Source organism: Wasmannia auropunctata, unplaced genomic scaffold (genome assembly GCF_000956235.1).
Source record: "Wasmannia auropunctata unplaced genomic scaffold, wasmannia.A_1.0 LD336101.1, whole genome shotgun sequence".
In the NCBI taxonomy this organism is placed as follows: Eukaryota; Metazoa; Arthropoda; class Insecta; order Hymenoptera; family Formicidae; genus Wasmannia; species Wasmannia auropunctata.
This window is the reverse complement of record NW_012026789.1, coordinates 2,542,271-2,557,686: the sequence shown is the minus strand read 5'-3', so window position 1 is coordinate 2,557,686 and position 15,416 is coordinate 2,542,271. Positions and strand designations below refer to the sequence as shown.

At 35.0% G+C, this 15,416-nt stretch overlaps 3 protein-coding genes across 7 annotated transcripts; 2 read left to right on the top strand and 1 right to left on the bottom strand.

The window, feature by feature from the left end:
* The first annotated feature begins 1,272 nt into the window (after positions 1-1,272).
* On the top strand, positions 1,273-10,459 carry LOC105459109. Of its 5 annotated transcripts, none has more exons than XM_011704850.1 (12): positions 1,273-1,426; positions 1,608-1,734; positions 1,878-2,027; positions 2,202-2,363; positions 2,858-3,186; positions 3,274-3,463; positions 3,929-4,068; positions 6,146-6,438; positions 6,511-6,736; positions 6,894-7,098; positions 7,229-7,780; positions 7,875-10,459. In XM_011704850.1, exons 3-12 carry the CDS (start codon positions 1,895-1,897, stop codon positions 10,031-10,033), a joined length of 4,389 nt encoding a protein of 1,462 aa, XP_011703152.1. In that variant the 5' UTR covers positions 1,273-1,426; positions 1,608-1,734; positions 1,878-1,894; the 3' UTR covers positions 10,034-10,459. The 5 variants fall into 5 exon arrangements, with proteins under 5 accessions (XP_011703152.1, XP_011703143.1, XP_011703163.1 ...); XM_011704841.1 differs by having other exon boundaries at positions 1,515-1,734; XM_011704861.1 differs by lacking the exon at positions 1,273-1,426 and having other exon boundaries at positions 1,433-1,734; positions 1,926-2,027.
* A 1,270-nt stretch (positions 10,460-11,729) lies between these two features.
* LOC105459126 (28S ribosomal protein S10, mitochondrial) lies at positions 11,730-12,867 on the top strand. The gene is made up of 5 exons (XM_011704893.1): positions 11,730-11,855; positions 11,939-12,130; positions 12,218-12,345; positions 12,436-12,637; positions 12,720-12,867. The coding sequence occupies exons 1-5, from the start codon at positions 11,841-11,843 to the stop codon at positions 12,768-12,770; spliced, it is 588 nt and encodes a 195-aa protein (XP_011703195.1). The 5' UTR covers positions 11,730-11,840; the 3' UTR covers positions 12,771-12,867.
* On the bottom strand, positions 12,806-15,378 carry LOC105459132. The gene is made up of 2 exons (XM_011704905.1): positions 14,100-15,378; positions 12,806-13,527 (listed from the first exon to the last, which is right to left on the bottom strand). Exons 1-2 carry the CDS (start codon positions 14,188-14,190, stop codon positions 13,118-13,120), a joined length of 501 nt encoding a protein of 166 aa, XP_011703207.1. The 5' UTR covers positions 14,191-15,378; the 3' UTR covers positions 12,806-13,117.
* Positions 15,379-15,416: the final 38 nt, after the last annotated feature.

Genomic DNA, 15,416 nt, shown 5'->3' with positions numbered 1-15,416 from the left:
ACTTTAAATATATTATTTCCTATTATTAAAAAAAATTAATTGTATATCAGTTTATGATTTTAATAGTTTTAGCTTATGCAATTAAATGCATATAAAATTGTACAAATCAAGCGTATATACAATAGATCTTAATTTTACAATCTGTTTTACATTGTAAATTTGACATCAATGACACTTCTCTTCTTTATATAAGATTCTTAAGATGTTAATATCAACTTTATGAAATGTAAAAATCGACTTATCATGATTACCGACCTATGACAATTTATTTACATCTTATTTACATTTGCGGATACATATCTATCATATTTTGTTTAATAGAAAAAATAGATATATCTTGAGTTTATCAGACTTCTTTTAGTTTATTTTTTATAGTCATATAAACGATACTAGAAATCGATTCAAGTTCTCGGACAGAAAATTATAGCCAATCAATTTTTGCAGCTTTTATGGAAAAGCAGCAATTTTATTGATTATACAGTTTTTCGTCTGGACGAAAACTTTTTTGGAAAAAATAAGCGAAATAAAATTTTATTTTAATATATGCACTATATAGTGCAATATGATAATCTTATTTATTGTATTATTTTAAAGACCAAATTATAATAGCGTTTTCGGACGGAACGGGTTTGATCGCTCCGAGGGCGATTAATATAACGTCACATGCTCTCCTCGTTCAATCAGAAATCTAAAATAGAGCCTGTGACGTCGTTAATCGCTCTCGGAGCGCTCAAACTCGCTCCGTCTGAAAACGGATTTATAAAAAAAATCTGACTTTTTAACAGGTTTTATAGCTTCGATTCAACGTAGCATTGATTTAATGTAACTACAAATATACCTGGGTTACGTTCGGGGAGCGCGTTAAGGTATCTTTTCATATTGACGCTCGACGCTCATTTTCAGCGTCAAAACAGATCACATGATCAAAATCGACGAATACCAAGCATTAATTTCAATCATGTAATGTCTTTTGACGTTAAAAATGTGCGTCGAGCGTCGTGCGTTTCAGTATGTATTATTATATTTCAGTGGTCGAGCGTCAGTATGAAAAGGTACCTTTACTAGCTTCTGTGTCATTTCATCTATCCTTCATTGAACATAAAACAAGGATAGAATGACACGAGTCCCTCTAGTCGGAGTCGTCGGAGATCGGAGTCAAGACATAAGACCGTAGTGTGGGGCCTTCACGTATTCACATATTCTCTAACACATCAGTTGGTCCGGACATGGCGCCGACCAATCGCGAGAGAGCTTGCTTACGTCTCGATTCTGGACAGCTGACTAGAGGGACCCACACGATTGCGCCGACAGCGCGCTCCCTGAACGCATCTCGGAATTCCCAATTAGGTTAGGTTAGGTTATCGTGAGTTACACTTCCGATGTTTCTTAGAACGCGTCTGTTTCAGTGGCGAGAGAATCGTTAAGGGTATGTTTCTTCGCTCCTCTTTATACTTCCTGTTCTTCTCTTCTCTTCTCTCCAACGCGTGACTGTATCGCTGTCTCGTTTTTAATAGTGCCAATAGCCGAGCTCATCGCGCTCTGCAACGGAAAAATAGGCCTATACACTCATTCAATATTTCATGAATGCGTTCGATATACGTATATAGGTGCTGAGGAGTGCGAGACAAGAACGTCGCAGGCGAAAGCGGAAGGCGAGAGATCGCGGTGGATATCACGCGTCTTGCCTCGGGTGCCTGCCTGAGGTTTTCGAAACGCGGGGAGCTGACAAACGAGGTAAGAATTGCCTCTCGTAAACGACGGGAACGATCGAACGTATAATAATAACGCCGTTATAATTAACGTGCTGCCTGCCCGCCACTGTTGCTGTTGTTTTTACAACTACGACCAATTACTATTCCGTAATTCTCTCTTGCCAGTCACCGCATTACGTCATATGCATGGTCGTATCGTTGTTGATATCGCAGGCACGAAGACGATAACGCTCTCTTTTTCCCCCCCGTCATTCCGTTCGTCGACTTCCGTGTTTTCCGCACGAATTGGAGCCATGGGCGACTCGTCGTTGACGGGTAAATGTCTTCAAGTCTGCAACTGATACGCTATGTCGAAAACGCTTGCGGAGTTTTTAAGTCGATTTGAAGCGGAACATTCGAGAAATATGCTTATCTATTGTGGCTTAATCATTTACGGTTACAGTCGTTTCTAATGTCTCTACTGTATGCAATTTAACGTGTGTTTTGTAGAAAGTACTGGGATAGTTATGAACAAAGAAGAGTGCTATGAAGTGATAGATGAATGCACGGATGCAGAGACACTTGAAGCAGCACAAAGTTCGCAGGCAGAAGTTACAACTTGCACAAAGTCGGATAGTACAACAACGCAACAAGATCCCAAAACTGCCACTGGTTAGACAAAGGATTCTATTTCTTACAATTACTTCTCGAGTGGCAGTGGCCGAGTCACTCGAGATTCAATGAATATTAATTACTTTTTTTTTAAATCACTTTGTATATTCTCTTTATATTGCAAGAGTATGAAAGAAAATTTCGAAAAACTACTTTTTTGTAAAATGTAAAATTCATAAATTACTGTTTTATGCACTATATTTATACAATACAAGGCATGATTTTTTTATCATCTAATTAAGCTAATGTGAGCTAAAAATGGCTCAGCCAGCCAGTCCTTCAAAGAGTATATAGTTTTAATATAATTACTTCTATTAAACATATAATCTATAAGCTAATGGTATTATGATATTAGTTCCCAAGAAATAAGTACTTTTCAATTTAAAACCAAACGTATTAATACCATAACAAATCTTGTGACGTTAAAAGCATGAATTCATATGTCTCATTTCTTATACAATATAGAATGTTTATTATAGATTATTATATTGCAGGTGGCATAAAATCTCACGACAACAACATGGAAAAATTGACTTCAATGGAATGTGATCAAGAATCGAATAATGATACCGCTGATTTCACTGCTGATATTAACTTGGATCAGTTTGATGGACAGAAGGAAGTAACAGATGAAGATGTGATGCATCACTTGGATGTAATAGAAAATATTGAATTGGATCCTGAAACCTTTGGTGTGGATCAGTGTATGAAGGAAACTAATCAGTCAGAATTGTTCACTAAAGAAAGAGAACAGGAAGAAGATAAAGATGAAATATCAGTGATTGAAGAAGAATTTCCAGAGATTAAGTGGTATGAACAGAAGGTATATTAATAAATCTCATTTTTTATCAAACTATTATATTAAAATTTGTAACAGCAAGATGTATGTACGAAAATTATTATTTTTTAGCTTGCAGAGAAAAACGCCCTTTTAAAAGACAGACTATCAAAGTTGGCTCGAGTGTTGATAGTTTCTTATCCTTCTTATGAGAAATGGTTAGAAAGAATAGAAAAGATAGAAGGATCGCCTATATGTAAGATAGATCCGATGCGACGTTGCTCATTAAAAAATCCAAATACCAATCGATGGAAATTTCAATGTAAGTACAAAAAATATTTTGAATTTTTTTAAATATTAACTTTGTTTTGTAAGTGTATTCGCATATAATTGAAGAAAGCACATATTACAAAAAGAAACTGGTAAGTTTGTGCATTTGATAGTTATTATTTAACTAATTTCTTGTATACATATTCTTTTTACTTGTATTCTTTTTAATTTAAGGATTCATAGTTTGCTTATTTAACATTATTAATATTTACATCTATTAAGATACTATAATAAAACAATTTCTGTAGAAAATTGCATATAATATAAATATATAATAAATTTATTTTGAGCTGATTATGAGATGTAAATAACTTTATTTTGCTTCTTTATATATTAAAAATATTGCAGTATATTGATTTTTTATGTAAAGAGATATTGTAAGTAGAAATGATCAAAATCTAATAATTAAATATATATATATATATATATATATATATAATATGATATGTATGTGTAGGCAGGAAAAAAAGTATAGAGGAGTCTATAAAACTAGATCCAGATGCTATCAATGTAATGTGGCAAGTTCTACCAATTGGAATAGGAGCTACTAATATCGATAATATTGATATTCCAATTTTTGTATTAAAGGCAGTCAAGGTAAATTTATTAGAAAAAGTTTATTCGTTTTTTTCTTTATATAGTTTTTATATAAAATAAAAAAACGAATAAAACTTATAAATATTTTAATATATATATATATGTTTTATCTATCTTTTGATATGTGAATGCAATTTATGTTTATAAGATATTTACAAAATATTTAGCTCTTGAAACATATACGCATGCATCGTGAACAGCTCCTATCTTGTAAAAACTGGATGAAATTTGAATAATTATGAACAATAATGCCAGATATATGTACAAAATATAAAGTAATTCCTCTATCTTATAAATACATTTAATATGTATCGTAGAAAAAACTGTAAAACTGTAAAAGAAAGATGTTTACGTGTGTTAGAAGAATATTATCCAATTTTAATAGTCACATATAAAATCTACACATAAGAAAAGACATTTTAAAAGTGATATATTAAATTTGTATTATATACTATAAAAGTATATAATATATGAATAATTACATACACATATGAATACAAGAAGAAAATTTTGGAAACCTAATTGTGTATGCAACAGAATGATTGCATTTGATTGATAACAGTAATAAGAACAAAAGATATGCATATGACTAATTGTATATACGTTTATGCATAAAATAAGACTAGAGAGGAAGAAAAGAGAGCATGTACAATATTTAATATGCACAATGCTACAGATGCAATATAATAAATGCACTTGGTAGAAATTTCCTTTCAAGATTGAAAATAATTTCTATTTCCAAGATGCATAATGCTCTTTTAATGAACAAAATATATAAAACAATATGAAAATTATAAAAATATGTATTGTACAATATTTGTTTGATACTACTATATATTAAGAATACATTAAACATTAAATCATTACGTCTCTTGATATCATTACGTCAAACAGATAAGAACTTGCTTTTTGAAGGAAAACAGGAAGCAAAATGTGACTATTAACCACACACAGATATATAAATATACATATGTATATGTATGTATATAATATTGATAATCAGAATTATTTGTATTATATGCAAATAATATCTGATGAAGATAATGATGAAGATACAGTTTTACAAACGTTGAAAAACAATACGCTTGAGATATGAAAGGATTTAAATAACTCTGCAGTATAAAATCCTACAATGTGATATGAATAATGAATATAAAAACACAATATAAGTTTCATTATGTAAAACAATAGAACTGTCTAATATGCTTTTAATGTCTACCATATAGATAATTCGATTAAAAGCTCAATTTACATACAAGCTGTTCCTGAATTCAGCATTAAAACTGGTTTTAGCACATGAAAACAAATCAAATGCCTAATAAATTTTAACATTATGTCTGAATTTAAACGGTTTAGAAGTTATTGGCTATTGAAGTTGCTTTCATGAGATAACATGAATTGAAACAGTAAATGTTGTTTAACATTTTTTATTATGTTTAATTCTTTACTCAAAAGTTTCTCCAACTTCGCACTTTCTAGCATGAATTAATAAATTGTTTCGAGCTTTTTGAAAAACGTTTTCGCGAATGATAGCATTAAATTGCCACAGTTATTCTGAATCCTAAATCTTATTTTAGTAGACTAGATCTTTTATTCGTCCTCAAAGGAAAAATGTTAAATAGTATGAGGTTGGAATTTTTCGCAAATATTAGGCATTTTCATGTATTAAAGCTGCTGTATCAGTTTTGACATTGAGTTCAATGGTACTCTATAAACACATGCAAGTTTATTAATTTATAAAATAAACTTGTGTAAGAAATAAATTAATAACAAAATGATAAAAAATAATTGATGGCACCACTAATAGCACATAATTTATTATTATATTTACATATTATTATTATATTATTATATTATTATTATATTTACATAATAAATTATGAATAATATAAATAATATGTTTTTACAGTTTAATCATTTTAAATATATATACATATACATATATTACGTATATGTATATGTGTATGTATATATATGTAAATGATATTTTAAATGAAAAAGACATAACTATTCTAAATAACTTATATTAGATGTAAGTTATATGGGAACTATAATATCGTTGATTATTGGTACATAGATATTTGAAGATTTTCTTCAAACAACTTTAACGACTGAAGACATAGTTACCTCTAATGAAAATCCATCAGATGACATATCTATGGATATTGACACAAAAAAAGATACAGACCAAGACAATAAACAACAATGGTTGTGTTTGTTGGTACGTTGCAATAGCAAGGATGAACTTATGCTCTTTGCAACCGGAAAAAATATTAGTCGTAGCATTATGGATCGTTTGAAGCAGACGTATGAGTCTGGTCCAGGAAGGAATTGTAATGTCAAATCTCTCTATTGCAAATCGATGAACAAGTAAGAGTTCAACAAGACAACGAATTACGCGAAAATAACAAAAATCTGCATATCTCATTGCATTCGTTTCAGACGCGATGATAAAGTCGTTACGACATTCTTAGTGGGAGCAGAAGCTCTAGACGAGACTGTGGGTAGTCTGAAAGTGCAGCTTGCGCCAAAGACAAATTTTTGGTGTAATGCCGCTGGTGCATGGAACGTAGCTAAAACAGTTGCGGACATGCTTCAGCCCTCGCAAAAAGTTACAGTACTTGAAATCGGTTGTGGAATCGGTGTGATTGGACTTACAATAGCATCTGTAAGTACTTGCGTAGCTTACATAAACTATATGTATGTAAGTAAACGCATTATTAAACAACCCAAATGAGGCGTATTTGCGTATTATGTATGTACATAAACGCAATTCATTAATTAAGCAAATTAATGAAAAGAGTATTGTACTATCGTTATAACAGAAATGTCGAGAAGTGATAGGAGTTGATTCACCTTCGGAAATAGAAGAAGCTGAAATGACGTGCGAAATGAACGACATATACAATGCATCGTTTATAATGGGATCGCCATCCGAAGTTGTAAATAAACTAAATTCTGCGCGTGATTTACACAATAAAAATCGTGTGACTTATTGTATAGTCAATGCGAGCACCAATATGGGTAGAGGTACGCAAAATTGATTTTTTGTTAATCGTTAATATTATTAGTTTTTATTGGCGATTAATTAATAACATTTAGCATTCCGGTCACAATATACCATGCGATAATAAAACTCTAAAATTATGATGTCTTTTAGCTATTGAAGTAATGACATGCTTAAGAAAAATCAGTTCTCTTCGACGTATCGTAATGGTCACTACGTTGACAAAACAGTCAGTTCGAGCGATATTAGAACTTGCACGGCCTATAGAAAATGGGCTCGGTCATCCGTTCATGCCAATTCGAGCATGTGTCGTCGATACATTGCCCACTGGACCTCACTTCGAAGTGGTTATTCTAATGGAACGTAGACTCATGCACAGGCTCACGCAGCCGTGGTTCATCAAGATGATGGAAGAAGAAAGCAAAACGTTGGCTAACAATAAGACTCTAGAGAAAACAGTCGGTGACAAAGGTGAAGATGCTGATGCAGAATTAAGACAGAATCCATTAGCGAAACCCGAACTCGTGGAAAAAGCAAAAGCTTTAATCACGAAAAAGATAACCAAAGCGGTGAAAAGCAGTTCAGGTTCACCAGTAAAGGGTAAAATAAAATTGAAACGAGACCATTCGCCTGACATAATAGAAATTAAGAAAGTGCCAAAGAAATTCGATAAGTTTGGACCTAAGCCTAAATTAGGGCAACAGGGTAAGTTTAGTGGTATTACAATATAATAGACGTTATATGATATCATGCACAATACACACAAACACATATATTTAATAAATTTTGTATTAATCAGATGTTGCAGCTAAGAAAAAGAATTGGCTTCATGACAACTCGACAATTCGCATCAATCCGTTATTTGAGAAAAAAACAAGGGAGATCAAAGAACAAGTTGACCTAAGAGAAAAATTGTTGAGTAATCGAATTGACACTGATCTAATACAGAAGGTAAATGAAAGTCGAGAAATTCTCGAAGCGGCCAAAGAGAAATTAAGCGGTCCATCTCCCATAGTTGACCCAACGACCGCTAAGGAATTAAAAAATGTATTGAGTTTGGTTCTCGACCAAACCAATAAGCTTCAGAATCAGTTGCCGCGTTCAGTGTGGGATCGTATCGCACCACCTGAGCCTGAGCCAAAGATTCCGGTAAAAAGTCTTGACGACGATCCCCTTTTGAAAGGTCGATTTGTACAAGAAATCCGTGCTCAGGATATCGTTATTACGACAGCGAACAAGGAATACTTAGAAACCGATGATAACAATAAGCCGAAATTCAAGAAATATCACAACCTGGCACCATTAGAGCCAAATATGGTGATGCCAGCAAAAAAATTTAAAGGCAATAAAGAATTTCCTCAAAAATCATTTGACAACCGAAATAGACAGCAAAACCAAAATAATTCCTGGAATAAGAATAAAAGTTTTGATAAAAATCGTTGGAACGATGCGGGATCTGCGAGAAAACCTATATCCCCGATGAAAAGGGGGCAAGATTTTTCATTTAGACAACGAGAATCACCATCGGATAGATTTTCGCCAAAGCGTCCGTTACTGTCACCACCGAGACGCCCGAGTTCGCCGCCTAGAAGACATCTTTCTCCAAACAGGTCGTATCACGCACACGACTCTTCGCCGCATCGAGAATATTCCGAGAGACGGCCAGTGTCGCCAATAAGGATAATGGTGTCTGACGATAACAGACGTCAAATGTCGCCACCCAGACGTTCGTTCTCACCGCATAATCGACCGATTTCTCCGCCAAGGCGACCGATGCAAAGTTCAGGTCGGCCAATGTCACCTATGAGACGGCACATGTCGCCGCCGAGGCCGCAGTTGTCTCCACCGAGACGACAAATGTCTCCGATGGGATATGACTCTTCCGCGAGACAGCAGTTGTCTCCGGAAAGAAGACCTATGTCGCCTATGGTCAGAATGATGTCTCCGTCAAGACCAAGAGACATGATTCCACCGCGGCATCAGTCGCCTCCCATGAGACGCTTTTCGCCACATCGAGCGTCACACGTACGTAACGTCTCGCCTCCAAGGCGACAGCAATCTCCTCCAAGGCGACAGCTGTCCCCTCCAAGGCGTCAGAACTCGCCGCCGAATAGATTTACGGACGAGTGGGACATACCAAGTCGGGGCGCTATTGAACAAAGCAGCACTTGGCAACGGTCCGTTAACGAAAGATCGGAAAACGTTTGGCGTAACGATAGACAACCAACAACGAGTGGGAACTGGCAGTCTGTGTCTGATAATGATAGATATCGCAAACAGACTAACCAAGACAAGTCCTGGGATGGCAGAGATTCCTCGTCTCATGGAAACTCGTGGAACGCGAAACAATCGTTTGCAAAACCCAATATGAAAGAACCATGGCAGACTTCAGACAACAGACAATGGCCTGGTCCCTCCAGATCAAGTGGTGACAATTGGAATCGAGGCAAAGAGAGCTTAGGTGGCCGCAACAAGGAGCCTTGGATGAACACAAACAATCCGCGATGGGAACAGTCGCAGTCCAACGATTGGAACCAAGGGGACAAGGACGATTGGAATGACCTTCCGGAAGACGCGCGGGATCCCTGGGGCGACGATGGCAATCTTGGATTGAAGGAGAGCTGGAGGAACGTTGATAATAATCAGGCTGCATCGTCGACCGGTTGGTCCAGAGAAGCTGACAAGGATCCTTGGGCAAAATCCAAAGACAATTGGCAAAGCAAGTCGCAAACATTTCCAGCGAAATCACTGGGGCAAAACAGTAATAATCCGAGTATAAACGACTCGCGTTGGTTACCTCTAAACGATATGAATAAGAAGGTACCATCGACCAATTGGCAAGGAGGCGCAAATGTTGGAACCAACATTGGCAGCAATGTTGGATGGCAATCGAACTACGGTTTGCAGGGACCGCAGCGCCCATCCTTTATGCCGAATTTGTTTAAAGATCGACGTTAGTTAAGACAGACGAAATATTTTAATGTTACACTCAAAGTAATAGTAGTTTGAGTCACTTTTGATCTTTTCAATTTATGAAGCAAAAAACACGATTTTTTTTTTAGATGGGTGTTTAAAAAATACACAACAAATATGTATTGTCGAATAAAATTACGTATTGCAAGATGTGTTAGAATATATCTGTCTGTTATTGTGATTTACATTGTGATCATTCGCCAACACAGTGCTTTTCTGTATTTCTATTCTTTCAAGTAAAATGTATTCATGTAGAGGTGCACTTTATTGATATGTACTTTAATTAAGTAAAAAAATTGCGATATTAGTTAACAATGAAGTTAACGATGTTAGTTATTTTCTTGTACATGAATATTATCGATTGGCTATGTTATTTTTGCAATGAGAGAAATAAAAAATAGGTTACATGCATGTGGAATATTGTACCTACCTACTTACATACATACATAACATAATTTATGTGAATTATAAATTTATATATATATATATATATAGAGAGAGAGAGAGAGAGAGAGAGAGAGAGGTCTGTTCGCGTTGCTTGCGCTTTTTGCGCTTAGAGTCTTCGCTTTGTCCAACGCTCGAATATAAATTATCTCTTTTTAAGTACAAAAATTTTGGGAATTTCAAGCAACGTAAATAAGCCATATGTAATATATGACAAATTGCAGTTAATATATATATATATGTATGTATGTATGTATGTATGTATGTAATAACAGTTGACTATCTCTGCGTTCCATTTGGCGCTTACAGCACTCATGAGCATTAATTATTTGTCCTTGTTTGACATTTGATAAACAAGGATGAAATGATTTCAAGAGCGTTGTAAGCATCAAATGTAGAATTTTTATCTCTCATTTAATATAATGAACTACATTTAAGCTAACATGTCATATATTTTGTATTTAAAATTTTTTAAATTGTATGTGTATTTGTTATTATATTTAAAAATTAAATATAAATAACAGTGTCTATTTTTTTTAAACAAAAATTGTAACAATTTTAAACAAAGTAAATAAAATTCTATAACAGATATTGTTTCTTATAAACTGAATAGAGATCAAAATAATATAATGTTTTGTATTAAATATTTTATAATCTTTGAAGAATCTAAGAAATTTACGTCATTAGATAATCTTTGCGGATATGCATATATTAAATAATTTTCTCTTTCTAACTTATATATATATATATATATATATAAGTTTAGTTTTATGCACATGTATCTATATACATTTGTAAACTTTAAGAGTAGCATATTCAGTGATACTATTCTGTGATTAAAAAAAAAAGACATGTCAATGTTTAATCAAAATTATTAAAGTCTTATAACTTTAATAAATATCAATTTTCCTTTAACAAATATAATCTAACAATTAACATTGCAATATTTGGGTATTAAAACATAAATCATTTTAATCCGATGCCGCAAGTACATATGTATAAATTTTGCTAATAAAATTTCATTATTGCTGCTAAACATATTACATGGTGTTGTCACAATCGACATAGCTATTATACAATTCTAATTACGGTTGTATGTACGTTGAGTTGTATGTACAATCTGTGTTCAACAGAGGCAACAGTTATGCAATTGCCCAGCAGCGAGCGAACGTGAGGTTAGGATCGTTGGATGCGGCAAATTAGGCTTCAGTTGTAGATCAACAACGTGATGCTTTGCTCGGCTAAACGGATATGTTTACGTTGAATGCGAGAATAATAAATTCGTAAAATTTCTGGTGAGATCATCTCGCAATTTGGAATTTTCCGTTCGTCGATAACCAGACAAGAAATGTTCCCGTCGAAGGTACTTTTTGATGGAAACTTTAACCTGAAACCAATGTGTGTTGCGATTGAGGTTAAGTGTTAACCGTATCATGTTTCTGTTAGATACCGCTTCTTCTCAGAAATATCACCGTCGGTGTCGTACAACGTGAATCAGGCTGTCCAGGTGTTGTCGCGCGTAAATGTCCACGAAGCGACGTGTCCTCCGTGAAGTTTTTCACGTCGACGCACCGACAGCAGAGTGAGCAGCAGCAGCAGGATTCAACGACAGGGCAGTCCTTGCTTTCAGTGAACATGGTAAATTCTGTCTGCGACAAGCTATTGCTATTTTTCTATTCATTTATTCGAATATACTCGTGTGTAAATAGATTGTTCATATTTCAGGGCACGCCAGACAAGCTGTATAAAAAGATTGAGGTCGAGGTCAGAGGAAACGATCAAGCGGTGTTAAAGAGCTATGGAGAATTCGCGATGATGGCCGCAGGTCATTTAAATATCAACGTAGGTAGAAAGTAAGTTGTAGCTATTCCGTTATTTAATTTCAATTAATATTTGGCTGATCGAACGTTATGTGTTAAAATGGCACTTGTGTGTGTTTACAGTACAGCGCCGCATAAAGCTATCCACGAACGATGGACAGTGCTAAAATCTGCTCACGTTCATAAAAAGCACCGTGTCCAGTACGAGATGAGGACCTACTATCGCTATCTGGACTTCTTGAAATTGACTGGCTCGACAGCGGATACTTTCCTGGAATATCTTCAAAGAAACTTGCCGGAAGGAGTAGCGATGAAAGTGACCAAGGTCCAGGGGGTTCATAATATAAAAAAAAAAAGAACCTCGAAATTATTCGCATCTTGACTTATCTGAGAATTTCTGCTTGCAGGTTGAGATGGAGAAGTTGTCTGAAAGTATAGCTGCGATATGTAACCCGTAGCTGTAATGTGTAACTATGAATAATTGTTTATGTGATTTATGTTGTAGATAGTTTATCGATGTAAACTACAAAAAAAGTACATTTGAAGTTTATTTAACATTTAATACTTATTTTAGTGTTTGAAAATTTAATTATGCGATAAAAAATAATCTTATTTTAAAAAGCCGCAGTTATTAAAAGTAACATTTCTTAATGATATTTGTAGAAAGACAAGATCGATAAATTATTCCACAAAATTATGTCCTATCATTAATATTATTACAAATAGTCGCATATTACACAGTTACGCTAATTTGCGGTAAAATCAGAATCCGCGGCGGCACAAATTGAATATCATTGGGAAAGTGTTAAGTAACAGGCTTGATAATTATTACATGTGGCGACGAATCGATCTTTCTGCCAGACATATTCCGCGCGAGTTCCGGTAACGGACTCTTCTTCTTGAAGGCCGATGGTCTGTCTTGCGGTACGTCGATGTTCACGGTTCTGAGGGGTGTATCTGCCAAATGTTTGCCTGCGATTCGACGTGCGTGCCCACTACCGCGTCTCCTCATATGAGTCATACGTCGATAAACACCGCTCATAATTTGCTTGGAAGTTTCAGATTGAATGGCATCAATCAGAGAACCTTTTTGTTGCGTTTGCGATTGTGCCAAGTTTCCTTCGGCTTTGCGCGAGCTGACACCGGCCTCATCATTCCTATGCCTTCTAATTAATTCCGCCGTAGCTGTACATCTGTGCAGTATATATTCGTTGCCTGAAAAAAAATGTTTACAAGGTGTATAATACTTAATTATCTAATTCTTATATAATTCTTATATAAAGCTGGTTTCATCAACGGCACATATTGACAATTTATGCTCTTAAGTAAATTTTTTAATTATTCAAGAATACGTACATTTAGAGATGGAAAAAATTGATATGCTGTAGATAAACTGTTTATATTTAAATACTTAAACATGCATTCTCAATGACATCTTCGCTAAATATATGTACGTATTGTTGAAGCTTACGTTCAACAGGTAATAAATCACTGTCACATATGCATATGCTAACTAAAAAGTGTACGCTGTAAAAAGGATTTTTTAAATTCGTATTTTGATCGTCTTTTATGAAATGTCCTTTAAATGACTTAATTTTTTGCATTTTGAATATGTAGATCATTCTGATATATAATTAAAAAATAAATATCTATTGATTCAGAATATACTTAAAAATTTTATATAGTTCTAGGCAAGGATATATTAATATTATTCTCTTACAGATCCATATCTTAAGATTGCATAGTATGCAGTGTAACAGTAAAAATTATATTATAAAATCACTTACCTGATCGCCTTGAACGAGGATGATAATCCGCCAGAGAATCAGTGGCCCATACGAAGACGATTAAAATAACAGTCACTTTTTTCAGTGTCATTATCTGTCACGAGGTCTCCGCACAATTAGTGACCTGTTGGCTACTACTGACTTATTGGCTTAAGTTAAGATAAAGTTAACCGAGTTAACACACATTTATAGCAAAGTGTATTGCGGAGTTAGAACAGTTTGAATTGTCTGCCGATCGCGGGAGAGGAAATCGTGGTAGCTACCGCGGGAGCTATCGATCGACTGTTCGCAAGGAAAAAGTTTCGCCGCGCGCTAGAAGAGGCCGCAAAAACGAGACCGGACAAGACGCCAAAGCCGAACTGAGGTCGTTCGACTTTTTTCGAGATTTTATGCCACGGTAGGGTAGCACACGTGCGCGCACCGTAGACGTTAAAATTAATCGGATCCGGCTGGAGCATCAGTCGCGATACCGCGAAGCAGACGGAAGAAACCGCACGATGACCCTTTTTTCTTGTTTCCACAACGTTAACCGAGGTAAACCGGTTTGAATGATGGTCCAGGTCGAAAGTCGGCATTGTACTTTAATCACGTACTTTTCTTTTTTTTTTTTTTTTCGTCTGATTTTCTTTGTACATTATTTAAAATGCGCTTCTGTCAATTTCGGGCAGAAATCCTTGCCACGCGGTCTTGGAAATCGAATTTTTTTTCAAAGCTCCATGACAGGATAGAAAGCGAAACTTCGAGTAAACGTCGAGTCTGATCACGGGGATGACCTTGACAGTCATCACTCACTCGCCATAATATATCAAGTCTTGGCACGGTATTTTTAGCTGCGAGCTATGCACGTTGCCGCATTCCATATGATGTAATATTTCTTTGAAATATAAATAAGTATTTGATTATTCTTTTATTATGTAATCTTGCAGCATATATATTTGATTATAACGTAGAAAATATAAGAATAGAAAATTAACTATTGCATTAGGAAAAAAAAAGAAAAGTGATATAATGCATAATGCAAAATTTAGTTAAAGCGAGTACGACTAATGGTAGCCAATCTATCCTGTGTTGCTTTTCCCATAGAAAATGCATGCCCTTGGTAAACTTCGCGCTGGTTTAAGAAATTTTTATGTTCGTGTAGTGATCGGCAGGAATATTATCAGGGGGTGATCGTCCGAGCGGCTAATGGAGGCATCATTAAAGGTAAAACCAGCTCCGGGCGACCCTGAATTTCTTACCGATTTCGCGGGAGCATCGTTCACCCTTTTATAGAAACAGAAGCGGTCCAATTACAGGACTCTAATTGCGTTATGCAGG

Bases quoted from the DNA above. Each gene is read 5' to 3' on its own strand.
- LOC105459109 (XM_011704850.1), top strand. From the start codon at position 1,895: ATGCATGGTCGTATCGTTGTTGATATCGCAGGCACGAAGACGATAACG. The intron at 2,364-2,857 runs GTTAGACAAAGG...ATTATATTGCAG, and splicing joins AGATCCCAAAACTGCCACTG to GTGGCATAAAATCTCACGAC. The intron at 6,439-6,510 runs GTAAGAGTTCAA...CATTCGTTTCAG, and splicing joins TATTGCAAATCGATGAACAA to ACGCGATGATAAAGTCGTTA.
- LOC105459126 (XM_011704893.1), top strand. The intron at 12,346-12,435 runs GTAAGTTGTAGC...GTGTGTTTACAG, and splicing joins AATATCAACGTAGGTAGAAA to TACAGCGCCGCATAAAGCTA. The intron at 12,638-12,719 runs GTCCAGGGGGTT...TTCTGCTTGCAG, and splicing joins TAGCGATGAAAGTGACCAAG to GTTGAGATGGAGAAGTTGTC.
- LOC105459132 (XM_011704905.1), bottom strand. From the start codon at position 14,190: ATGACACTGAAAAAAGTGACTGTTATTTTAATCGTCTTCGTATGGGCC. The intron at 13,528-14,099 runs GTAAGTGATTTT...ATTTTTTTTCAG, and splicing joins TCCTCGTTCAAGGCGATCAG to GCAACGAATATATACTGCAC.